At 36.4% G+C, this 27226-nt stretch overlaps 1 protein-coding gene across 7 annotated transcripts in view; it reads right to left on the bottom strand.

Moving 5' to 3' along the window:
- Positions 1-27226, bottom strand: part of LOC102406632 (pleckstrin homology domain interacting protein) — a 136029-nt gene that overhangs the window by 84454 nt on the left and 24349 nt on the right. For 6 of the 7 annotated variants that reach the window (XM_025294849.3, XM_025294847.3, XM_025294848.3 and 3 more), the window contains exon 7: positions 12972-13132. The exons of the other annotated variant lie outside the window; for it this stretch is intronic. In XM_025294849.3, the coding sequence (XP_025150634.1) occupies positions 12972-13132 (161 nt within the window). The remainder of the gene's footprint in view (positions 1-12971; positions 13133-27226) is intronic. 7 annotated transcript variants of the gene reach the window in all.

Below are 27226 nucleotides of genomic sequence, written 5' to 3'. Positions count from 1 at the left end.
CTGCTAGGACTGAGGATTTGGCAAGGTAGTGGGAAAAGCTGGGACTATGAAGTATAAGCAGGAAATTAAAAACAAAAATTAAGCTGCAAAGGTTTTATCTGAGGAAGGTCATAGAGGGTAGAATTTTAAATGCCTGTTAAGGAGTTTGAATTTAACCTGGAAAGGGAAGTTAATGAAGAATTTTAAGCAGACAAGACATAAAAGTGAGTAAAGTCACTCAGTAGTGTCTGACTCTTTGCGATCCCATGGACTGTAGCCCACCAGGCTCCATCCATGGAATTTTCCAGGCAAGAGTACTGGAGTGGATTGCCATTTCCTTCTCCAGGGGATCTTTCTGACCTAGGGATCAAACCCGGGTCTCCTGCATTGCAGGCAGACGCTTTACCATCTGAGCCACCAGGGAATCCCAATATTTAATATTAAAATATTAAATATTCCTGTGTGGCAGGGTTTCAGGTGATTTTTCAATTTTCTTCTCTTTGTTCACTGAAAACTTCTATAAAGAGTTATGATTTCCATTAGTAATAATGGAAATTTAAGTTATTTAAAATATTATTATAATAATGATGGTTGGACAAAGAACCTGATGTTAAAAAATTGCTATCATCCCACAAATATAGGATAGGTTTATAAGTACATAAGAAAAAAGCAGATGGAAAGTGATGAATCTATGATGGAAAGTAGAGATTTTAGAATAACGGGTCATAATTGAAAATACCGTCCATTCTGTGATTCAAAGATACGTAAAGCAAACCCAAATCATACTAAAAAGATTACTATCCACAGCTGAGAATATTCTGAAATGTAAATTCTCCCAGGCAAAATCTGATATGCTGCAATTTCATTTCAATGCACTGAATTTTATCAGCTTTTTAGGTGTAGAAGATACAATAGAAAATCAGCACTTCAAAACCTAACAAATGTAAGTTCAAAATGGAGAGAATGGAATAATGATTAAATAAACTCTGGTCCATCCATACAATGGAATACTCCTCCACAATAAAAAAGGTACCAACTAGACATGCAATACCTTAAATGTATTTAAAGGGTATTATGCTTAATGAAAAAAGCCACTCTTAAAAAGTTACATACTACGTGCTTTCATTTACATAATATTCTCAACATGATAAAACTAGAGATGCAGAGCAGATTGGCAGTTGCCGGGCATGCAAATATAAAAGGTAGCACAAGTGAGTTACTTGGTGGGGATGGAACGGTTCTGCATCTTCACTGTGATGGCAGTTACTTGAACCTACACATGGAATAAATCTGAATAGAACTATGCATGCACACACACACATGTGTACAAATGTTGAAAATGGAAGATCTGTAGTCTACTTAACAATGCTGCAACAATGTCTATTTCCTAGTTTGATACTGTACTCCAGCTGTGTAATATGTCACCCGTGGGGACAGCTGAAGGAAGGGTACATGAAAGGCTACATGGGATTCTGTACTATGTTTGCAACTTTGTGTGAGTCTATAATTATTTCAAGATTAAAAAAAACTTTAAACACGTCTAAATTGGTACATGAATACCATAGACACATTTTATCTTTCTTCTTTAGCAAATGGGAAATTTCTCATATTTAATTTTAAACTAATACCATATAAGGGTGACCACCGTACTAAATTTAGTATTATAGCATAGGAAATGCTCCTTTAAGAATTGGTATATGAGAGGGACTTTCCTGGTAGCCAGTGGCTAAGACTCTGCACTCCCAATGCAGGAGACCGGGGTTTGATCCCTGGGAAGGGAACTAGTGGAGAAGGCAATAGCACCCTACTCCAGTACTCTCACCTGGAAAATAACATGGACGGAGGAGCCTGGTGGGCTGCAGTCCATGGGGTCGCTAAGAGTCAGACACAACTGAATGACTTCACTTTCACTTTTCCTTTCATGCACTGGAGAAGGAAATGGCAACCCACTCCAGCGTTCTTGCCTGGAGAATCCCAGGGACGGGGGAGCCTGGTGGGTCGTCTATGGGGTCGCACAGAGTCAGACACAACTGAAGTGACTTAGCAGCAGCAGGGAACTAGATTCCACAGACCACAACTAAGAGTTCACATGACACAACTACAAGATCCTGCATGCTACAATTAAGACCTGGCAGAGCCAAATAAATGAAAATTTTTTTTAAAAATTGATATGTGAGAACAAAGATGGAAAATAGGAACCTGATGCAAAATGTACCCAGTGAAGAAATGGAAAGGCCAAACACAAATAAAACTAAGTTAACTATATTCTTTTTAAACAAGTTAGGATTGGGCCGAGATTAAGGGAGGGCTTAGCTGCTATTTTCAAATGCAGTATTTTTGTTCCCTTTCCAGAAACCAGATGTAACTTTAGGTCAGAGCGTATTAAAACGAGCCACTTCTGAACCAGCAGAGTCCAGGCCCCAGGGCCTGCTGTGAAAGCCCCGGCAAAGGTCAGGTCTTGGTCCACGAGACACTCCTTCCCATGCCATTCCTAGGTGCTCTGCCACAGCAAAGGTATCTGTGCTCCTAAAACAACAGGAATGTTGCACTGGCCTTCAGCCAGCAGAGGCTCAGCGAATAGGATATAATTCCAGAGCAGATTTATGGGAAGTTGCCGGTGTTGGGACTAAAAATCTGGTTTGAGATCAAGCCCTGAGCTTTTGGAGTGGGAGCACTGAATTCCAAGACCCTAGACTACCAGAGAACTAACCATAGGGACTATCAACTAGTGAGAACTCACACAAAGGAAACCACCTGATTACTACACCTGGAATCACTCAACCACCAGTAGCACCCTGTGCATGACGACTCGCCTAAACAACAAACAAAACAAAAATACAAACCTAATCATCAGCAGACAGGATAACCACCTCACTCAGCCTTGCCCATTACAGGAAAAACAAACACACAAGCAAACAAACAAAAAACAAACTCAGCACAAATCTCACCCTCTACAAGCTTACACAAACCACAGAACCAACCTTAGGAGGGCAGAAACCAAAAGGAAGAAACCATTTAAAGCCTGGGAAAAGGAAATCTCAAACACAATAAGTTAAAAAAAATTAATAATGAAAAGGCAGAGAAAGACTACACAAATGAAGGAACAAATTAGAAACACAGAAGTCCAAATAAATGAAGAGGATATAGGCAACTACCTAATAAAGAATTCAGAATAATGATAGTAAAAATGATCAAAAGCCTTGAAAACATAATGAAGAAAATGCAAGAATCAATTAACAAAGACCTAGAAGAATTAAAGAATAAACATACACACACAAACAACACAACTACTAAAATTAGAAATACTCTAGAAGGAATCAATAGCAGAATATCTGAAGAAGAAGAACAAACCAGAGAGCTGGAAGATAAAATGGTGGAAATAACTTCTGAAGAGCAGAATAAAGTAAAAAGAATGAAAAGAACTGAGGATAGTCTCAGAGACCTCTGGGACAATATCAAAAGTACCAACATTCAAAAACGACAGAATGATCTCTGTTCATTTCCAAGGCAAACCATTCAATATTGCAGTAATCCAAGTCTATGACCCTACCAGTAATGCTGAAGAAATTGAAGTTGAATGGTCCTATGAAGACCTACAAGACCTTCTAGAACTAACACCCAAAAAAGATGTCCTTTTCTTTATCGAGGACTGGAATGGAAAAGTACGAAGTCAGGAAACACCTGGAGCAACAGGCAAATTTGGCCTTGGAGTACAGAATGAAGCAGGGCAAAGGCTAATAGAGTTTTGCCAAGACAGGGTTACTTTAATATTTTAACCGCAAGTTTTAAGAAATATATGAGCTGCTGAAAACTGAAGATGCTTTTTTTGGAATTCATTTTTAAATCAAATTATAATATTATGCTAGTGGTTAATGCCAAGCAAATATAAAAGGTAGCAATGGATCATTAGTTTCACTTTTCAATAATGTAAAATTGTCATAATTACCATGAAAGAATGTTCATTAGTACGTGTTAATAGTAATATAATGTGTTATCATGATAATATAAATGACATGTTTATCATTTATCTGTTTACTGAGTATAAAGATACCAAAAAGAACATGTAGCTTTAGCTTACATAAATCCCCAAATAAAATGAGCTGTATCAAATTTACACTGTTTTCTCTTACATGTCAAGATATCCTGTCAATGAAAAGATAATGCCAAGAAGGCTGAAAAAGTAACTTTTCTCTATCCTGAAAAAACAACAGTGCAGATATCACTTGTAAAAAGACTTGATAAAGGGTGGAACTTAAACTTATGAATTTAAAGTACCCTATAAATTTTCTTTTTCCATAGCCACAGTGATAAAGCCACGTGCCTTTAAAAATGATAAACATGCTCTGTAGCTTAGGGCAAAGGAAGGAAACTGAATCAGACATTTACTCTGGAATCACTGTTACTTCTTTAATACTTTTAAGCGGACTATGGAAATGGCACCAATGACCTTTCCTTCTAGAATTTAACTGGATCTCTTACACAGCAGGTAATCACCTACCCGCCCTTTCCTTCTTAGTCTATCCCAAAGAAGTCCCTATTTTGTGAATCCCTTTTAGAAACTACAAAGTTTCATCAAAATAAAAAGTGTGAGAGGCAAATTTCAGATAAATAAAAATGAATGCTGACATTCTCCACAAATAAAAATGAATGCTGACATTCTCCATATTTAAAGCCCAAGAATTAAATATGTATATACAAAAGCAATATGTATATACATTTGCTTTTGTATTCTCATCAAGAAAAATTTCACAGATCTGTGACATGGCTTTCTACTTTGTTGAGCACTTGGGTATTAAAATTCGTCTTAAAATCGACAGAAAAATGTCCTACCTACTGACACGAAAGCTTTACGAAACAACTCAGATACAGGGTCTTCAATCATTTATATTCTATGTAAAAACTAAAGCAGAATCTGAAGTCAACTTTCAAGTTTCTGGAAGACAAGTTTTAAAGGGCTTAATTAAACTATTTAAGTATATACATAAACATTTATTTAAACTGAAACCTGTAAGATTAGCTGTTAACTACTATATGAACTAGTCAATGATGAAGAAAAGTATTTTACAACATGGAACAGTAAATGACAAAGAATTGTTGACTTCTGCAAGGAGAAAACCACACACACTTGGGCAACAGTACAGAAGAAGGTTAATTGTGCTCATACAACCTTAGAGTTAAAGAGCAGACCTGTAAACTTTTCCCTGCTAAAAGAGAAGCATCAATTGAATATACCAACCAACGATTACTGCTCTGGCATGAAGATAAAAGAAATTAGGTGATTATTAAACTTAGAGTATCTTGGAGAATTTGGGAGTCCTTGGCAGAATCAACAAAGAGAATTCTAATTTCTCTTGCTACTGCTACATGGCTATGAGTCAGATTTCACATCCTGATGTCATCAGAACAAACAGAATTAAATGTTAAAAACATCATGTATATGGTTATGCATACTATAATGTTATTTTGTTTTCAAGAGAAAAAGTAGCCTTATTTGTCTGCTTAGTCGCTCAGTTGTATCCAACTCTTTGCAACCCCACACACTGTAGCCCATGAGGCTCCTCCGTTCATGGGGATTCTCCAGGCAAAGACACTGGAGTGGGTTGCCATGCCCTCCTTCAGGATATCTTCCCAACCCAGGGATCAAACCCACATCTCCCACATTGCAGGTGGATTCTTTACCATCTGAACCACCAGGGAAGCCCTTAGTAGTCTTTATTTATCTGAATAACAATTCACTTATTTGGGCAGCTAAAAACTGCTTATACTTTAAATTTAGTTCAATGTATTTTCTAGAAGAGGCCACTGATTTTCTTACCAATCTATCAGAACTATATTTCATTTCCCTTACAAATTACCCTAAACGTTGGAGTCAATCATCTCAACACAGGCTGAATTTTCTTACTCCTTGTCTATCTAAACCACCACTGACTAACCTTTTATCAACATAATCATCATATGCTCTCATCCTGCTCCCAGATGCCAAGTACCATTATGGAAAAGAAGACAAGCACACTAATTCTGCAGCACTGCAAGTTCACAGCTCCTGTTTATTTGGATGGCTAAGGCTAATCAGCAACCCTTTTTGGCCCCTATTCATCACTCTTTCCCTATTACCAGGTTTTATCATTCATCTCTAGGGAACTCAGTCCCATTCCCCAACCAACACTCTTCGCCATGTAAAATACTTTACTTTGAAAAGCAGAATCTGTTCATTGTAAACCTAATTATCTTTCTAAACAGTCCACATAAACTGCTCTTAATCTATTTATTCACTTATCTATCCTCCAGAAAGACCACTGCACATCAGTTATCTCCTCTTATATCTGCTCTCCTAGTTCCTTACCCCGACCCAGTTTTCAAAAATTTATCTTCTTATAAATTACCATATTCTAGCTCTCCTTTCCATTATTACCAAACTTACTAAATATATAGTATCATCCTTACACTACCTCCCATGTACTTTGAAAAAGCAATTTTGCATTTCAACTTTACGGGAGTTTCAAGATCAGTACCAATGTCTTCCATCACCCAGACACATCAACTATTAACAATTCACTGCATTTGCTCCATCACTGCCTTTCTTTTCTTTCTCTCCATATAATACACCTACAGACTTGATGCCCAATCACTTCTAAATATCCCAGTGTGCATTCCTCTAAAACAAGGACACACATCTCCATACACTGGGGAAATTAATACTGATAAAAATGCCATCCAATCCACAGGCCCCATTCAAATTCTGTCAACTATCCTGACATTGTTCCCTTTTCTTTTTTGGCCTAGGGTCCCATATAGGAGAGAAGGCAATGGCACCCCACTCCAGTACTCTTGCCTGGAAAATCCCAGGGAGCCTGGAGGGACGACTGAGCGACTTCACTTTGACTTTTCACTATCATACATTGAAGGAGGAAATGGCAACCCACTTCAGTGTTCTTGCCTGGAGAATCCCAGGGATGGGGGAGCCTGGTGGGCTGCCGTCTATGGGGTCGCATAAAGTCGGACACAACTGACGTGACTTAGCAGCAGCAGCAGCAGTCCATATAGCAACACATGTTATATTGTCACTTCAACCTCTTCAATCTGGAGTATTTCCTGAGGCTTTCTCTATGTTTCATGTCCTCAGAAGTTTAAAAACAGACTTTATATTCTGTCAGATCATACTGTCTTGGTAAGAACCCCACAGACAAGATGCTGTGTTTTCCTCCATGTACCACTTCAGAGGATATGCAATGTCAACCCCCATCCCACCACTACTGAAGTTAGTAACTTTGTCATGTGAAGTGTTTCCCATATTTCCCCCCTAGAAAGTTCCAATTTCCCCCTTTCTATTAAATTAGTATCTTGTGGGAACATACGCTAGATTATGCCAAGATCTTCAAACCAGTATCAACCAATCTACCCTCCATCGATGACCACTATGATAGTTGCCAAACCAGCATGCTTTCTGTAACTATCAGTTGGCATTCTACCGTAAATAAGCAGTTTCCCCTTTTCTCACTTAATTATTTACAAATTTACATCAGTATAGACTCAAGGATGCCTACTTTAGTCAGTGGTCATAAATAATTCAGTCAAGGTCCTACCCGTCCTCATGGAACTTCTTTAATAAGAAAATACAATTAAAGCTAATTTTAAAAATTAAGAATTTCAGACAGTGATAGATATTATAAGAAAAACATAGTAAGGTAACATGACAGACAATGATACAGTATGGGGAGGGAAGGTAGACAGCGAAGTCTATGCAGTGTTTGACCAGAGCTGCTAAAAAAAGGAATAAGCCACAGCAATATTTCGGAGAAGATGATTCCAGGCAAAGGGAATAGATAGTACAAAGTCTTTAAGCCATAAATGGGCTTTGCAAGTTTGAAACACAGGAAAGACTATTGTAAATGAAGCACCATAGGAGGAGAGAATTCATCTTATGGACATTTTTATACATGTATCTTCCTTAACAAAAGTTTCTTACAAGAAAGGACATTATTCACTTCTGTATCTCTAAGTGACTGGCTCATTCATTCATCTTTCTTTTTTGTCATATGCCTACTGTATACACCAGATACAATGCACTACAGATCTAAAAAGGTTTGAGAAAAAGGATTTGTTGTCAGGAAGTTCACAGCTTAATAGAGACCGACACCTAAACAAATTCACTGCAACACAGGACCATACGATATGTCCAGGGGTAGTACACCACATTCAGAAAACAGCCTGTTACTGTCAAGCTTTTTGAAAGACTACTCTATACTGTCTCTTTAAATTTTCAATTCCCAATCTTTCCTTGATGCACTGCAATCTCACTCCTTTCCCTAAAACTTTAAACAAATAAAGATTTTTTCCTAAAGGTCATTAATAGCCTTGCCAAATCCAAAAGATGCCTTTCAGTTCTAATTTTACTTTAGGTTTCTATCTTTAGTAAAATACAAATCCTCTGGCTTTTCAGACACCACATCTTTTTTTCTCCTGTGGCCTCTAAGGCAACTCTTTCTCAGTTTTAATTACTGACTCCTCTTCTTGTTTAGTTTGCTTTAAAGTTGAAGACTCAGACTTCTCACATTACATACATGAGGTAAAATGATCAACTTCCATATTCAATGATTCCCAACTTGAATCTTATAGCTTAGATCTCTCTCCTGCACTCCCACCGCCTGCTGAGCATTTCTACTTGGCAATCTATGTGTGGATCTCAAATTCAACACGTCCCAATCTTCACGAACTTCTCCACTTAAATCCCTACCACAGTAAATAACATGGCTTTCTAACCAGCTGCACAAGTTAAAACACATGTCACTTCATATTATTGCCTCTCAATTCCTCCCCACATGCAAATAAACCTCTTAAATCCTAGTTCTATTTTTAACCTATTAATTCCATCCCTACTCCCACTGTGACTCTCATGGATCACTCCTAAAACCTTTTAACCAATACCTCTGGATATCGACTTAACTTTAATTCATCCTCTACAAAATGCCAGAGAAGGCAATGGCACCCCACAGTACTCTTGCCTGGAAAATCCCATGGACAGAGGAGCCTGGTAGGCCTCAGTCCATGGGGTCACTAAGAGTCAGACACGACTGAGCAACTTCACTTTCACTTTTCACTTTCATGGATTGGAGAAGGAAATGGCAACCCACTCCAGTGTTCTTGCCTGGAAAATCCCAGGGATGGCGGAGCCTGGTGGGCTGCTGTCTATGGGGTCGCACAGAGTCGGACACGACTGAAGCAACTTAGCAGCAGCAGTAGCAGCTACAAAATGCTCAACAGATCATTAAAAAGAGAAATTCTACTCACTCTTCTAAAGCCATCATTTTTGTTCCATGCCTTCAGGGAAGAACCCCCTTCAAATGTCACAAAAGAATCTTGACTTTGTCCTCCAATAATATCTCTAACTCTTGCTTAACAGTGGTCTATATGTATTTTTCGCCATGTCAAGTAATACACAATTGTATGTTATATTCTTCCAATGATTGTAAATGCCTTTCCTTAAACTGCGGAATATCCAGCTTGGCTCAGTTCAAAGTGTCACTTCTCAAGAAAGTTCCCCTTACCATCTCCTACCACATCCTGAATTAGGTACCTCTCTCCTATGATACCTCAGCATTTTGTGCTGCCTCTATCAAGCTTCTCATCACATCGCATCAATACTGTGTTGTTGATCATCTATGAACTCTCACCAGTAACTGTAGCTGCCGTTTCAATATTCTAAGTGTTTAGAAAAGTGTACACCACCTAAAAGACCAAAGTTCATTAAAAGAGTAAATAAACTCATAGTATTTATTACAAATTATTGAGTTTATGGTAACAGTTTATGCTCTTTTGCCTTAATTTGAAGAGATATACTTTACATGTTTGAAAAATGAAATCTTTTTACATGGTCCTCAACATACATTTAGGAGTGAATGGCTTACTCTTGAGAGAATTAACTCTGTTTTTCTTTAGTAAATATTATTTGACACAATGATTCTGAAACCAAGTAAACAGATTTAGAAAACTAAGAGAATCAGGGAACAGTCAGACTTGGCAATTACACTGTCTCCCTCCCTGGGCTCTTCTCATTATTCTACTGGGAAATGTCCATTATTAAAATATTCTAGTACAAAATACTGGATAATTTTCCTAACACAGAATTTCACTTATCAATCACAATGATTTCAGTTTCAATCTTGTATAGCATTTATTAAAAAAAAAGATTTTAGTTAAGAAAATAAAATGGATACAATTTATTTAAATCTATCTATAGAATTAAAAGCAGCTTCTCCCTGTGTATCCTGTTCTATACTAATTACATACATCATTTCATGTAATCCCACAAAAAAACCCTGTGGGACTGGTACTACTATTATCTACTTTACTAGTAGTATCTATTGCCCTGCCTTTTTTAAAGAGCTGAGAACACTGTAGTGAAAGGGCGAGGCAGCCTTGGTAAACTGCACTGCTAGTGCATGGCAACGCTGCGAGCTGCGCCGCGGGCCCCTGACGCTGAAGCCGATGCTCTGAACCACGGGACTACACTGCCTCTAGTTGTGCCTGCCCAAAAGCACTCAAAAGTCCACTGGAATTAGTCCCTTGGAAAAAGTTTTCAAATACATCTAACACTAGAAGTTAATGACAAGTGTACAAAGTCTTAAGATACCAAATACATAAGAAGAAAATACTGAGTCATCCACTACTGAATTGTTCTTCTAGGAAGTAACAAGAGTGTACAGCCCCTCACAGGCATCTTTCATTGTTCAGTCAAAACCTACAATCCTGAAGTCTTATCCTACTTGCTTTTAAGACTGGATTTCAAAGCATTAGTTAGTGGCTAGTGTGTTTCCCAGAGAATAAAAGAATGTGAACACATATATTCTCTAACTCCACCTGAAGTGATAACAAGATAAAAATACAAAGAAATTTTAAATAACAATGATCTCATATTTTGGCATTTATCACAAGGTAACATTTTGGAATTTGTCACTGCAAATCACCAGTAAAAAATTACAAATGAGACTGTAAGTTTGGCACAATTCGAAAATTGTATCACATACACAAAACATCAACATTTTTAGATTCTTGATAAGACCACATAAAACAGTACAGTGATAATTTTCTTCCCTTTATTTATGTATCTTCAATTAAAGGAAAACAATCAGAAAACAGTTTCTTAACGTATCATTCTTGTTCCCCCAAAATCAAATGCTCTTAAAACTAGGAATTAAGTTTTTAGAACAAGGGCTGCAGTTTCCCACCCCCGCCACCCCCTGTACAGGGTCAGATAACAATTATCTTAGGCTTTGTAGGCAATACAGTCTGTCATAACTACCCAACTCCATGTTGTGGTACAAAAGCAACCACAGACAATGTGAACAACTGAGCGCATCTGTGTTTGAATAAAACTTTATTTACAAAACCAGGCAGTGGGCTAGATTTGACTCACGGGTAGTAGTTCACTAAAGCCAGGTTCAGAACACTCTCCCAGCTCTATGCCTACTAATCTACTACTGTAAGATAGCAACAGCATTATTACTCACTGGATTTTTCCCTCAAAAAAGTATAAGAGATTATGTGTCTAATTCAAATCAATATACACACAATGCTTCATAAAGTATGACAAATTAATGCCGACCATCCCTCTCATTTTCAAAGAATTCCTTTCAAAGACATCAAAAAATTAAGAAGTTATAGATATTTTTTATAATCTCAGTATATGGCATAACTTAATGCCAAAATGAAATATAAATACAATGTAATGCTTCTTTCTCATTCATTCTATTTATTATTATTTTTGAAAGAATCCTTCTAACATTAGAAATGCCTAATTTATTATATGTTTTGAGAGCTAAATTTAAATAATAATATGTTGAACTAACTCTAAAGATAATTTTCCATTACCATTTGAGAGCAAGTTACTGTTGCAAGTATATCAAGGACTTCAGCAAATATAGGGATAACTGTTCCTCACTCTGAAGATAATAACCTGTCAGAAAATTTTGAAAATTTCACTTTTATTCTGCTTCATAAAGAATAGCAGACATAAAAGAGGAAATGAAAGGGAGAATACTAATATATACGAAATGATCTGCAAATGCCTGAAGAGGATTCTAGAACCAGGAAAAAGATAAGTATGGAAATCCTTTCTCACATCCTGACATTTAGCTGTTTTACAGATGACTGAGTGTATGGGTAAAGGAGAGAAAGTAGATATAAATAAATCTCAGTTTACAAGCATATCTACTTAAAAGAGGAATCTATAATTGTTGTGACTGTATAAAATTCGCAGCTGCTCTCTTCAAAGACAGAGATAGGAATTTCCATGTTAACTTCAATTTCCCATAGGAACCCCGTGAATAAGTGCATACCTTCAGCCCAGTATTTCACGTAAGTAATATTTAATTATAAGTACAACCACTGTAGTGTAGTATTACCCTTAATGGATATAATAGTTAAGGCACCTAAAAAGAAATTGAAATACTTCCAAAAGCAATTTTCTCACTTAAAAGCTGAAAAGCTCTGCTTTTCTCCATTCAACAAGTTAAAAGAAAACAGTAACAAACAAATCCAAAGAGATCCTTTGAACGCCAGATATACTGAAGGATGAGGTTCTAAGGATAAAAGGTAATAAGCTTACATATGCTCAGACGTTTCCCTATCACCACTTTAAGGGCCATTTCTCAGACTCTAATGTGCTTAATACACTTTGGATAAAATGTCCTTAAGTGTAGAATTAAAACTATTGTATGACATTTTATAAAATGTCAACTGCATTATCTGATATAATGCTGGGAATTACACTCATCCATGAGGACAGTAATGTAACTGTGTTACAACATGTCTTTCAAAAACATTCCAAACTTGAAGTCCAATTTTAAGCAACCTTTTGTTACAGAGAGTTGTATTATGTGAATTTCTAGTTTTTCAAATTAAAAGGAAAAACAAAGGTTTTGTTTCAAAGTTCAACTATAAGCAACGTTTCTGTAATCTCATATATGAATTAACATAATGCTTTAAAAACTTACAGTAAATATCCGTCTGCCAGTTCGATCAAAAGTTACACAGTACACAGACGACAGGTGTCCAAGAATTCTTTTATGCATTTTCATGTGCTGATACACTGCAGTTGGAACCAGTCGCTCAAGTCTGTATTTTCCATTCAGCTTCCTTGAAAACAAAGTATCCGCTACCAAGAAAAGGGGGGGAAATAAGTATAATTCAGAAATTAATTTTCTTAATTATCCTCTTTTAAGAATTCATGTATTTCAATTTCTCATATATTGGTAAAAATAAAGATGCTTTCTAATACATATGACTCCTAGTTAAAAGTCTTCAAAATAGTAAAGCCCGTTATTTTACCTGAAGTAAGTCAAAAGCAGTATTATCTTCACTTTACAAACAAGAAAATCTAGTTAAATAACCTGCCTAAAGTTACAAACTAAGGCATGATGCTAGAATTAAAACTCAAGCTTCTTCACTCTCTACTCTGTCTGAAGTGAAGTGAAGTGAAGTGAAGTCGCTCAGTCGTGTCTGACTCTTTGCAACCCCGTGGACTGTAGCCCACCAGGCTCCTCCGTCCATGGGATTCTCCAGGCAAGAATACTGGAGTGGGTTGCCATTTCCTTCTCCAGGGGATCTTCCCACCCAGGGATCGAACCCAGGTCCCCCGCATTGCAGGCAGACGCTTTAACCTCTGAGCCATCTAAAGAGGCTCTTTAAAACCCAGAATGACTGTATGACATTATTTCTTTAAAAGTCTCCTATGAGATAGATTTTCTCATAAAAGCAGTTGAAACTGGATCCGGTGCTTTTTTCAACAAACAGCAATTCTTAAACACTCTAAATATGACACGCTGAATGACACTTCTAAAAACTTTCCAACAAATGAAGACAGAGGAGTAACTTGTTGCATTAATAATAATAACAATTAAGGGCTTCCCTGGTTGTCCGGTGGTTAAGAATCCACCTGCCAATGCAGGGGACACAGATCCCTGGCCTGGGACGATTCCACACGCTGCAGGGCAACTAAGCCCTTGCGCCACAACTACTGAAGTCAGTGCCTAGAGCCCAGCCAGAGAAGCCACAGCAATGAAAAGCCCATGCACCACCAACAGAGAAACCCCCCGCTCTCTGCAACTGGAGAAAGCCCGAGGGCAGTAATGAAGACCCAGCACAGCCAAAAATAAATAAATTTAATAAAAAAATAAATAAATAAATAAGCTGGGAATCCTGCCAAAGACCTGTACAATGATTCCTTTTCTAGAACCTATTAGCCCTCTTTCTTCACCTCGCCCATTTTTAACCCCCATTTAACGCCCATTTCAAGATATGAACGAAATTTACCTCCTGCTCCAAAGCCTGATATGCTGAATTTGGCCGAAGATGTTCCTTTCCATCTTACTGACTACTTTCTTTGTTTTCTATACCAATAATTACGATGGAATTAGAATTATAAACAAAGAAGGTGCTCAATAAATACATGCTGACTGGTCTGCAGGCACCTTTTCACCTGTAGATTATCTTTTAATACAAGGCTTTTTTTTTTCTGACTGTGACTGCCATCTACTTTGGATAATAAGCACTGCAGTTTCTCACATTTAAATTTAGTCCCCCCGCCCCCCCGCCAACCCCCAATTTAAATATATACAAAGTATTGATATTAACAATATTTAACTCTGGTTTAGAGTCTACGATTATGCCCTAAAGTTTATGAAATATAAATCTCTCAGTTTATGCAATATAAACTTTATATAAAGTTTATGAAATATAAATGGCAGGTGCATCATAAAGAATCTCAGAATATTATCTTATTCACATACAATAAATGTTTGGCTTACACTACATTTACAAGCAAAAAAAGAAAACACTGGGGACTGGCGACAAGGTAGAATACTTTGCAGGTTCTGAAGCAATAAAATATAATTTAAGGAATAATTCCATTGTGCTTACATCATCTTTTCCTACATCAATTATTTTATATTCTGATAAGAGTGCATCTCCTGCTGTTAGAGGATAAGTTCTAGGATACAATCTATTTCAACATCTCTGCTACCTAAGACAAACTGTTGAAAATTGTTAATTAGTATATTTAGGCTGAAACTAGTTATACAGTAACAGGGATTTGATAAGTTTCTAATAAACCCTGATATATTTTGCCTTATGCACAGAAATGGCCTGGTGAAAGACAATCACCTGCACTTTAGCTCCAACTGATTTGGAGTCAAGATCACACAAAACCACAGGCATCAACTGTCCTGCCAAATGAGAACTCAAATGATCTTATCCAAACACTAAGGATCAATGACATCTCACTTACTGTCTGTTCTATAGAAAAAAAAGTGATGACATACAGCACAGATGTTGACCGTACTGTGTTACCAATACAGTTTAATTCTCTCTACCCCAAATTTACCAACTCAAAATGTCAAATTTTCTTAAAATCTCTATCACTGTTCAGGTACAAAAATACGATCTTTGGAGGTACCTACGATACCAAAACTATTAGTTTAATTATGATAAGGCATTTTTATATAGGTCAGAATTTTTTAAGATGGATTTTTAATGAAGACTATACTTCAGAGTCGATAAAGCAAAAACTAATTCCCTTAAGAGAAAATGTTACTACTCTCTTAAACAGTTTTTACTGAATCTCTACCTAAACTGGGATTAAACCTTTATTTTCACTTTAAGAGTCAACTGAGAAAAAGAACATCCCTTTCAAAAAGCTACCTTACAGTCAACATTTCAAGAAAAACTTTTTAGAAACAACATTAAGTCAAATACGGTACTCCATACCACCCTATGTTATGCTTTGCTGCCAATTAACTACTGAGTATTTTTAATGATACTACATCAGCATCCTAAGGGAAAGGGTACCAAACAGAGTCCTTGCTGTCAACCAATTTACACACTTGTACAACAGAACTAAAAGATATGACATACAGGAAAAACAGGATGTAGAGTTCCTAGGTAATAAGCTGGTGGTTCAAACTTGACACGGGGGGTTAGAGAAAAAATACAGGTATGCTTCAGTAGTTGAAGTTCAACTGAGGAGGCTGGATTTGAAGAAGGTCTGACCAAGTCAATTAGGTCAATTAGGCAGAGACGATGTGGTAGGATTCCCGTTGAATGAACTCACATATTCTTTTACTACACAATTTGCATAACATCTTGTCTCTCCTACCAGATCTTAAGTATCTTAAGGACAGAAATTTTGTCTTATTCATATTTCCTGCAACTGAGTGTAGTGCCTTTTAAATAAAAAAGTATATAAGTGAATCTTAGTTAATAATAAGAAACACAAGATGGTTCAATTAAATTTACAGTTTTATGGCAGAAAAGCAAATGGCAATCATTCACTTTCTCAAGAAATTGTTAACAGTAATTGGATTTTTGAGGAAAAAGGAAATGTCTCTTGGATTATAGGAACTCCTTAAATTTTATTAAACCAGAACATCAATTTTTAAAATGAGCATGGTTAAGCAGATATAAGAGGTCACAAAGGAATAAGTTCTTTATATGACATTATTATAGTTTTAACCTTATATCAAGTAACATATATGACTTCTGTTTAAAAGTACATTTATGTTCCCAAGTATGGTGATGGGAAATGTTCTTAAATTAAGCCTGCCAAAGCAAATTTCTATCTTCTTCACTTGGCAAATTCTTTCTTATCCTTCAGGGCCAGTTTAAATGCCACCTCCTCTAGTAAAAAGTGAATTTTACTTTTAAATTAAAATTTTTTAATTTTAAAAGCAACCTAACCAGTTGCCCTATAGTACCACTCCTGTGTTCAAAACTGCAGTGTTCATTTGATTCACAATAAACCCCAAGTTCATCATACATCAGCCTATCAAGACTCTGCACAATCTTGTGTCCATTATCTGACCCCTTGACTTGGTCTATTCCAACCATTCTAATCACCCCCATTCTTCCAACACATCAGGTAAAGCTCCTAACTTGGGGTCTTTGCACCTGCTATTCCCTCTGGCCAGAACACTCTCCCCCCACGTGGCTAATTCCCAGGCTTCCTTCTTCATATCTTTCCTCAAATGTCTGTCACCTTCTCAATGAAGCCTAACTTGAACAGCCTAGTGAAAATTACAACCCATCCCCTACCACCACTGCTAACTCCTGATGCCCCTATGTAGCTTAGTATCTGCTCTTTTTCCATCATCACCTTTTATTTGCTAATTATGTTCACTGTTTATTTTCTGTCTCCCCCTACTACAATATAATAAACTCCACACAGGCACAATTTTTTTGTCTGTTTTGTTCTTTGATTAGTCTAAACGCTGACCGTGGTGGCTGGCACTTAGTAGAAGCTATGCATTTGGTGGACTTAATAAATTAACTACACAACAAAAAACAATTAGGTTTAGGAACAAAACAAAAATACATTTCCTTATTGGACAGATTACAGATTCAAAGATTCCATACCAGTCTTCCTTTCAACTGCCCTGCTAAATTTACTTAATTTGGAAGCAAAGGGATAGGTAAACAAATTTATTCAACCATTCTGAGTGAATGGACAAGTAAAGTGAAATAAAATTTCCAGAAATCACTGCTATTCATTTGTATGATGTATGGAGAAAGAAAAGGAGCAAAAAGTGAGAAGTGTCATTTGTAGCAGCAAATCATTCATAACAGGCTTTGAAACAAAGTCTTTGTGCACAATTTAGAACTAGTTACTAAAAAAAATAAACACAAGACCCACAATTTCGTAAAGTTATTAACAGGTATAACTCTGTATATAACTAGATATATCTAGCCAGTAGGGTCTTAACTATTACTTCTGTGCGTACATCCTTGGTAAATAAAATTTCCCCACAAGTCATTTCTTTGTAGTTCACACCAAGGTATTTTTTAAGAATTATTTCTTTAATCATAACACGAATGCATACTTAACGTAGAAAATAAGAATATTGTCTTTACATAATTCTACCACCTAAAGCAATTACACAAAATTTTGCAGAGATTTCCCTCATAAACAGAATTTTAATAGCTATGCCATCCATATTCCTTAATGAAATAAAAACTAGGCTTTAAGTTTGATGGACTTGTATTTAAACATGATACTGTGGAGATTTTAAGCAAGGTACTCTCAACTTCAACTTCTCAAGTTATTCATCCAGAAACATTTTCCACAATATACTTGGTTTTCGATACCTGGCTATTCTTTGACATCTCATAATTTCACACGTTTACACAGCCAATTTTATCAATATTTTTCTTTTCTTTTGTAACTTGGTATAGTGCTTTAGAATGGTTCTTCTACCAGCCAACAGTATAATAGATATCTACTTCAATTTTCTTCTATGTTTTTGTGGTTTAAATTTCTCACTTAACTCCTTAACATATTCAGAGTTTTAGTAGATGTTACTAGGTGAGTCTCTAAAGATATTTTTTCTCCCCTAAATAATCAACTATTTGTTCCAATCTTTGCACTAACTAACCCTTCTCTATTCTAATAAACTGTGATTTAATTATCGTATATAGATTTCTGTACTAACCTACTGAAGGCATGTTTATTTATATACTAGCAATGGCACCCCACTCCAGTGCTCTTGCCTGGAAAATCCCATGGACGGAGGAGCCTGGTGGGCTGCAGTCCATGGGGTCACGAAGAGTTGGACACACTGGGCGACTTCACTTTCACTTTTCAGTTTCATGCATTGGAGAAGGACATGGCAACCCACTCCAGTGTTCTTGCCTGGAGAATCCCAGGGACGGGAGAGCCTGGTGGGCTGCCATCTATGGGGCTGCACAGAGTTGGACACGACTGAAGTGACTTAGCAGCAAAACTCTGGGCTTCGTTCATAGCTCTGTTGGTAAAGAATCTGCCTGCAGTGCAGGAGACCAGGGTTAGATTCCTGAATTGGGAAGATCCCCCGGAGAAGGAAATGGCACCCCACTCCAGTACTCTTGCCTGGAGAGTTCCATGGACAGAGGACCCCGGTGGGCTACAGTCCACGCAGTTGCAAGAGTTGCACATAAGGTAGCAACTAAATCAGCAGCAGCAGCAGCAAAACTTTAAATTTACTAGTGACACTTTAGTATGAATGTGGCTATTCTTCATGTCCTTTAAAAAATATCTTACTCTTGATTTATAATTATATAGTCTGAAGACTACTGAGAAGTTTTTTAAACATTCACCTGTTGGAAATATAAGCTTAATTTCATTTACCTATAAACAGCTGCCATCTGTCTATCCAGGAACATGGTACTTTCATTCCACAAATGGGCCAAGTTTCCAATGCAGGTATTTTAGAAAAAGATAGACATAAGCAGATTTACCTCAGTTTTCCTCACTATACAAATCTGTACCATGTGAATCAAGTTCATGGGAAATCCGTAGACAAATCTCTATCACATTAACCAAGTTTATGAGGAAAAAATGGATAGCTGCCAGAAAAGAGCATCTGCAATAACCTTAGTGACTATATTTTTGAGAATATTAGAAAAACATATGATAAAATCTCTGAAGATAATAAAGAACTAAGGCAGAAATATCATCACCTCCCTCCAAAAGGCCCCCCCTTCTAATAGGTACTTTTTGCCCCTATTTTTTAAAGGTGAAGCGTATTTGTTATACAGTATTGTGTAAGTTACAGGTTTACAAAACAGTGATTCACAATTTTTAAAGTCTATACTCCAATTACACTTATTATAAAATATTGGCTATAGTCCCTGTGTTGTCTAATATACCCTATAGCTTACATTATAACCCTATTCCTCTTAATTCCCTACTCCAACATTGGGCCCCCTCCTTTGCTCTCCCTTGGTAATCACTAGTTTGTTCTCCATATCTATGAGTCTGCTTCTTTTTGTTATATTCACCAGTTTGTTGAATTTTTTAATTCTACATGTAAGTGACATAATCCAGTATCTGTCTTTCTGTCTGACTTATTTCACTTAGCAAAATACCCTACAAGATCAACTTACTAAGTACTTTAAAAAATGGAGGAATTCCCTGGCAGTCCAGTAGTTAGGACTCTGCGCACTCATTGCTGAGGGCCCAGGTTCAGTCCCTAGTCGGGGAATTAGAATCTCACAAGCCACACAGTGTAGCCAATAAAAAAAAATGGACAAGGGCACATGGTGTAACTGCAATGAATTACCCAAGGTCAAAATAAGTCATGTTAAGAAAGATAAATTGAAGAAAAAAATTAAAATTACTATAAATTAACAAAAATGCAGAAAGAAGTTGGGCTTTTGCTGCTGTTGAAGTTTCAATTCTTGTGAAAAACATAAAACAATACAGTATCTAGTCCAATGTGGGTTAGCTGCTGCAACTAGAGCGCCAGGACTAGTGTCTACCACTTTTGCCAACATGTGAAAGCAGAGCCATGCTGGCAGCATAATGAATGCAAAAGAGAGGCAGGTGGCAGTAGATTCCAAAACCTGGAGAATTAAGGTTTGTGGCAGTAGAAGAATTAAATGAGGACGCAAAAAGAAGAAAGAATATGTACTTCAGAAGGTGCAACTAGACCCTTTTCTGGTAACAAAAAAAAGGGTACTCAGATAAGAAACATCAGAGTATTTTACCAGAAGACTTTAATTTTTTATCAGCTTTATTTTTGTACTATATTTTGACCAACTTTATTCTGTGATTCTGGTTTTAAAAAAACACTTAGAAAGCTTCCAGAGTTTCTATACATAAAATGCAGAAGTAGTTATAACTTGTAATTAATAACCATATAAACAGTTCCTAAATTAAAGTACAAAAGAGTAGATTCTGCAGAATCAGTATCTAGATTTCATTTTAATCTCCACAATCTCTGTTAAATAAAGGCTCTGTCAGAGTTTGGAAACCTACAGAATTAAACTTGAGTAAATTACAAACATACCTCATTTTACTATGCTTTGCTTTAGTGCACTTTGCAGATACTGGAGTGCTTTATTTGCTTTTACAAATTGAAGGTTTGTAACAACTCTGCATTGAGCAAGTCTACTGGCACGGTTTTCCAACGGTATTATTTTCGAAGGCATCTACAGTTCCTTTTAGACATAATGCTATTGCACAATTAATAAACTACAGTACAGTGTGAATAACCTTTACATGCACTGGGAAACCAAAAAATTGGTGTGACTCGCTTTACTGTGATACCGACTTCATTGCAGTGGTCTAGAACCCCATCATACCTCTGAGGTCTGCCTGTACAAAAATAATGATAATCATGTAAGCAAAACTACGTGAAAATCAACTGTAAAATGATCTACCTCTTTAGACAATAATTAGCTTGCCCAACAAAATAATGCTACATCCACGATCAGAGGCCAATTTCTATAGCAATAATCTTCCAAATTCACGACAAGTCCAAAAAGTTGTCTCTACATGGCATTGGTGATTTCCACTAAATAAAAGTATGGTGTGGTAATAAAGTATTTGCTAATGCATAAAATTACATTAAAAAAAATTTTTAAAGAATCACAAAAATGTTTGAATGGAAAGATGATGCAATTGTGCAGGTCACAAAAAACAGCTATCTAATTCTCTAAAAGAAAACTTACGCTAAAACCAAGAATCAAGTATCTTGAGAAAATACCTATTAAGGAAGATGAAAGTCAACAGTGATTGAAGCTAGAGAGAGGTTCTTATGGGGGCGGCTTCAAGAATCTAGTACAAAAAAGTCTTATCTGCTATTCTTGTGGAGGGGAAAAAAGCCACAGAAAACTATTATGATGTGTAGCAGATTTGGAAAATAATAGCTAATATTTACTGAGTTCTTTTACTATGTACCCAACACTGTTCAAGGAACTTCATATACATTCTGATTTAATTCTCATGGATCTTTTAAAATGGGTATGACAATTATCCGCATACTGTGGACACTCCTTACCAATAACAGAACTGAAAGGCAGAATGTAATTTTCCCAGAGATGAAGCCCAGGTTTGAATTCAAGCTTATTCCAAAGAGTGCACTCTTACCATGCTGCTTAAGTGGACAAATGTTAGAAAAAAAGACTGAGAGGAAACATGCTGACGTATTAGTAACAGATAACCAGTGAGACTGGTTAGTTTTTCAGCTGTTCTGTTTTCCAAGTTTTCTGCATTGAGCATATGTACATCCTGATTAATATTTTATTAAATAAAGTATAGCTCAGCCTACCTTGAGGAGCTCAAGAGTAATATGAAAAATATGAACTGTCTAAAGAGATTAAGCTTAAATTCAAAGTGATAAAAACAGATCCAGGGATAAAGATTCAAGGAATTTAAATTTATTTAATCATTAAAAAAAAAAAGAAACCCTAAAGACTAAGTATATTAAAGTACATGAATGTATACACTACAGAGAATAACCATTGCCTATTTGACAATGGATATACTACAAAGAATTCACGTCTAGTTTGATTCAGAAGCCATAAAATGGGTCATCAACTTTGTTTATGTTTGTTTCTAAATCTTTCCCATTAAATTTTTAAAGTAAAAGATGGTAAAGATAGTTTAGATTCAATTTTATTTGTTAAGGAAGTATATAAGGAGGAACTTGTAACATTTAATTCTCTATAGAGCCACGAGTGAAAAGCTCACCACAGTAATTCTAACAGATATTAGATACAAATAGCTATTAGTAGAAAATTACAACCAAATATTCGTAATCTGAGGGCCAGAGATAATCTAGGAAATAATTCAACACAGGTTGGTTTATTTCCACAGCATCATCTGGTCTCTATCACAATACACAAGTAACTAGTAACGACTCAACATAAGAACAAGACAAATAAAATTCTGTAACAATAATCATAATGAACAAAAATGCCAACTTTAAAGTGCAAAGGGTTGCAATATTTGAAGAATAATCCTGTAATTAGCTTATCTGTCCACAAAAAAAAAAAAAGATGGGGAGTGAGGCAAGAGAAAACAGAAAAGCAAAGGCAAATAATTACATGGGTGACACAAAACCTGAGAGAGCCTCCCTCCCTCTTCTATAACGTATCTAAAATAATTAGTATGAACAGCAGCTGCCCTCCAAATCTCTACCTATTTAATTTCAAGTTTAGTTGTAATTCCCATTTGAAAGACACCATGTTTTTAAGATTTAGCAGATGTCACAAATATGAATAATACCTGAAAAGAACTCAAATACTAACAGAAATAAAACACAGAAGATGAAAAAATGATTTCAAGAGTTAAGCAAAAAAAAAAAAAAAAAAATTCACCAACCAAATACAAAAATAAGCACTAAAAAACCAAACCAAACAAAAAACCAGACATTACAAGTTGTAATTTATTAGAGCTGTACAATCCCTGATTTGTATTATTCTTTCTTCTCATTTCTTTCCTGGAAACTCATGTGATGATACAGAAAATACAATGGTATAATATTTTCAGTTTTAAATATTTTAATAGCTATTTCCATAAAAATTCATTTTTTAAAAAGTTAGGGTCCCCCCCCCCAAACATTTTAATCATTCAATTTTGAGTCAACAAACATTTACAAAGCACCTATATGGACCAAGTATGAACTAAAGGATATAACAAAGAAAAAGAAAAGACAGAACTTACCATCATGGAGACTGCAGTTTAGCAGGGAAGAAAGACATGAACAAGGACTTACAACAATGTTAAGTTCCATCAAATAGAAGGTACAGAGAAATCGTCAAATATACACCAAAGGATCCTAAACATATAGGGCAGGAGGATATCAGGGAGTCAGAGTACACTTCCCTAAAAACTGATATTTAAATACCTGGAAAATGAACAGCCAGGGAAGGCAGGGAGGTGATAATCTATCTAGGTGGAGAGAAGGGCATGTGCAATGGTCAGAGGCTGGAAGAAGCGCAACATTTAAGCAACAGAAGGAAGTCAGGTGTGACCAGCCCTTGGAGCACAAAAGAGGCAGCATCAGAGGGAACGACTAAGGAGGACGAGGCTGACTGCAGAGTGCTTTCTAAGCTATGCCAGGCATTTTGGGCTATTTTCCAAAGACAATAAATTGAAGCTTTCTAGGGAGAAAAAAGTGGGAATAACATGGTAAAAGATTTGCTTTGGGATAACTGCAGTTTTATCTCTTGAGAACAATGAGAACAGATCAGAAGGTATGTAACTAAAAGCAAAAGGTGATTTTACAAAAGAAATCAGAGGGTTCAAAACACAAAATTTCATTTTAGAAAAACTTAATCAGTGGGCCAACAAGATTATGAAGGCCTTCTCAAGGAACTGAATATTTTCTCTCAAATTTAAGTATTTATCAGGCAAGATACAAACTTGAGAGAACACACCATGTTTTACTGTTTCTAGAATTCATATACTGGGGCATGATTCAAAAAGTTCCTATACCCAAATCAATAAAATGGACACAGGTAGTACAAGACTAATGAATATAGAATTTCACAGAAAAGGTAAAAAGGTGCTACACAAATATGATCAAAGCTAAATGCATAAGATCAGAAATAAAATATCCGAAGATATAACTGAGTTACTCACCACCTCTCTTAAGTTTCAGTTTTCTCATTAATAAAGGTAGGGGTAGTTTGCAGTTATTATGAAAAGCAAATAAAAACCTTTTATAAACTTGACAGCATTATGTACTAACATCTATACTGACTGTCCTTAAACAGTCAAATCTTCATATTATAAAAGTGGATCTTACTTTTTTCCCTTTACTTTTTTTTAAGAGACTTTTATGTGAGATCATTTTCCCCCTGCATCTCCCTAAAGATGCTGAACAAATTGCTGCTGTTTATGTAAATATCTACTCAGCTTAATCATGGACTTCCCAGTTTTTAAGATGTCTAGTTAGATGTTCAATCCTGAACTTCAAAGTTTCCCTGAAGAAATTTGAAATAAAAAGTCAGAGACTTTATGAAGAAAATATGATAATTTGCTTCACTTAGAGAGCTATGAAATTTAACATCAAACCCAATAATCAATCTGGAAAAAGATATGATGCAAACTAAAAAAGGAAATGGCTAGTGCTTCCTGATTAGTTCTGAAATTATATGTCAGAGACATCATATGGTGGGGGGGGGGGGGGGGGGGCACCTCTTATCACATCCATAACCTAAAAACAAATTTTATTGTACGATTAACAAAAGAAAATAAACACAGCCACAAGAGCAACCATTTAAACTCACCCAAGGAAACTGTCATTCTTCAAAGTGCCTCCCCTTTTTTGGTCAATCATAATTTGAAAAGAAATTTAAACAAAAGAAAAATATGAACGTCTATTTTATATATTTGGTGCTTTGGCATACTGAACATTAGTTTTATTTCCCTTAAAAAACAAAAATGCAATACATTTTAGTAGTCTCTCATTAACTACCTGTTTTTAGGAAGGAAAGAAGGAAGAGGTGAGCAGGGGAGGGGTGAAGGAGAAGAGAGATAAAAAAACAAAAATCTGTGACAAGTGAAAATATGAATATTATTCTGAACTTTTCCTATTCTACCCCAGTTCATCAATTACAGCAATTATATATTATCTCTTCATTTAATACTTACTAATGCTGAGGGGCTGGATCTATAAGGAATAATACAATATAACCTCTATCCTCGAGCCCTAAAAGCAGTAAATATCATCCAGGGGACAGATTAAAAAACAAAACCAAGGACTGCCCCCCAAATATGTAAATGGTTAAAGAACAACACAAATTATAAAACCATATAACTATTTCCTAGGTAGAAGATTAAAATGGCAAAAGAAAATAAATTCTGGAAGGAAAAATGGTTACTGAGAAAATAGCAGATCAAAATAAATGTATGCAAATAAGTGATGAGTAGACACCTAACTAAGGATTAAAATATGGATTGTATAGAAGGCAGGAAAAGGTACAAGATTGAGTAGAGTATTAGGGAAAGAATGAATAGAATCTTAAAATTTACTGAATTATATGCCAATTGTTAAATTAGACATTATATGCTAAAGCTCAAAGATTTATAATAATATAAAAGCTTTTTCTAAGAACTATTAAAGAAATATAGTCATAGAAGAAAAAAATTTAACCCTACAATTGCAGACCCTAGCCCAGTGCCAGATATGCTAAGAGCCATTTCAGAATAAGTCAAATACAGTATTGAAAATATGGCAAAATATAACAGTGAAAATGAGAAGGGAAAAGAATGTCCTCTTTAAAAATGTACTCTAGATGTTTTTGCAAAATAATTAACTGAATGTTACAAAGTTAGAATATAACATCTTCTGTCACCTACTTTGTGCCTCACTTTGCTACTCATTTCAGTTCAGTTCAGTCGCTCAGTCGTGTCCGACTCTTTGCGACCCCATGAATCGCAGCACACCAGGCCTCCCTGTCCATCACCAACTCCCAGAGTTCACTCAGACTCACGTCCATCGAGTCAGTGATGCCATCCAGCCATCTCATCCTCTGTCGTCCCGTTCTCCTCCTGCCCCCAATCCCCCTCCCAGCATCACAGTCTTTTCCAATGAGTCAACTCTTCGCATGAGGTGGCCAAAGTACTGGAGTTTCAGCTTTAGCATCAGTCCTTCCAAAGAAATCCCAGGGCTGATCTCCTTTAGAATGGACTGGTTGGATCTCCTTGCAGTCCAAGGGACTCTCACGAGTCTTCTCCAACACCACAGTTCAGAAGCATCAATTCTTCAGCGCTCAGCCTTCTTCACAGTCCGACTCTCACATCCATACATGACCACTGGAAAAACCATAGCCTTGACTAGCCGGACCTTTGTTGGAAAAGTAATGTCTCTGCTTTTGATTATGCTATCTAGGTTGGTCGTAACTTTCCTTCCAAGGAGTAAGCGTCTTTTAATTTCATGGTGCCTCCAAATAACTAGATATGATAGATATTATCTCCACTTTACAAATTAGGAAATTGAGAGGTTGAAAAAATAAACAACTTGCCTAAGGCCACACATCTTGAGCAGTCAAGATTCATAACTAATTTTAAGTGAATATTTGCTGCCTTTGTTCAAACTATTTCCTCCGAGAAAACTAGAAACGTGGACAAGATTTAAGACTCCTTTCAACATACAGTAGTCCCTCCCTAATTCACGGTTTCTCTTTCCGCAATTGTAGTTACCTGTGGTCAATCACAGTCTGAAAATATTAAATGGAAAATTCCTGCAATGAACAAGTCCTCTGAGTTTTAAACTGCACACCATTCTGAGTAGTGTGATTGATGATCCATGCTACCCAGGATCCTTTAGTCCAACATGTTGTGTTAGTCACTCAGTTGTGTCTGACTCTGTGCAACCCCATGGACTGTATCCTGCTGGGCTCCTCTGTTCATGGGATTCTCCAGCCAAGAATACTGGATTGGGTTGCCAATGCCTTCTCCATAGTCCAGCATATCCGGTTCCTTCAT

Source organism: Bubalus bubalis, chromosome 10 (assembly GCF_019923935.1).
Source record: "Bubalus bubalis isolate 160015118507 breed Murrah chromosome 10, NDDB_SH_1, whole genome shotgun sequence".
In the NCBI taxonomy this organism is placed as follows: Eukaryota; Metazoa; Chordata; class Mammalia; order Artiodactyla; family Bovidae; genus Bubalus; species Bubalus bubalis.
This window is presented reverse-complemented; position numbering and strand designations above follow the sequence as displayed.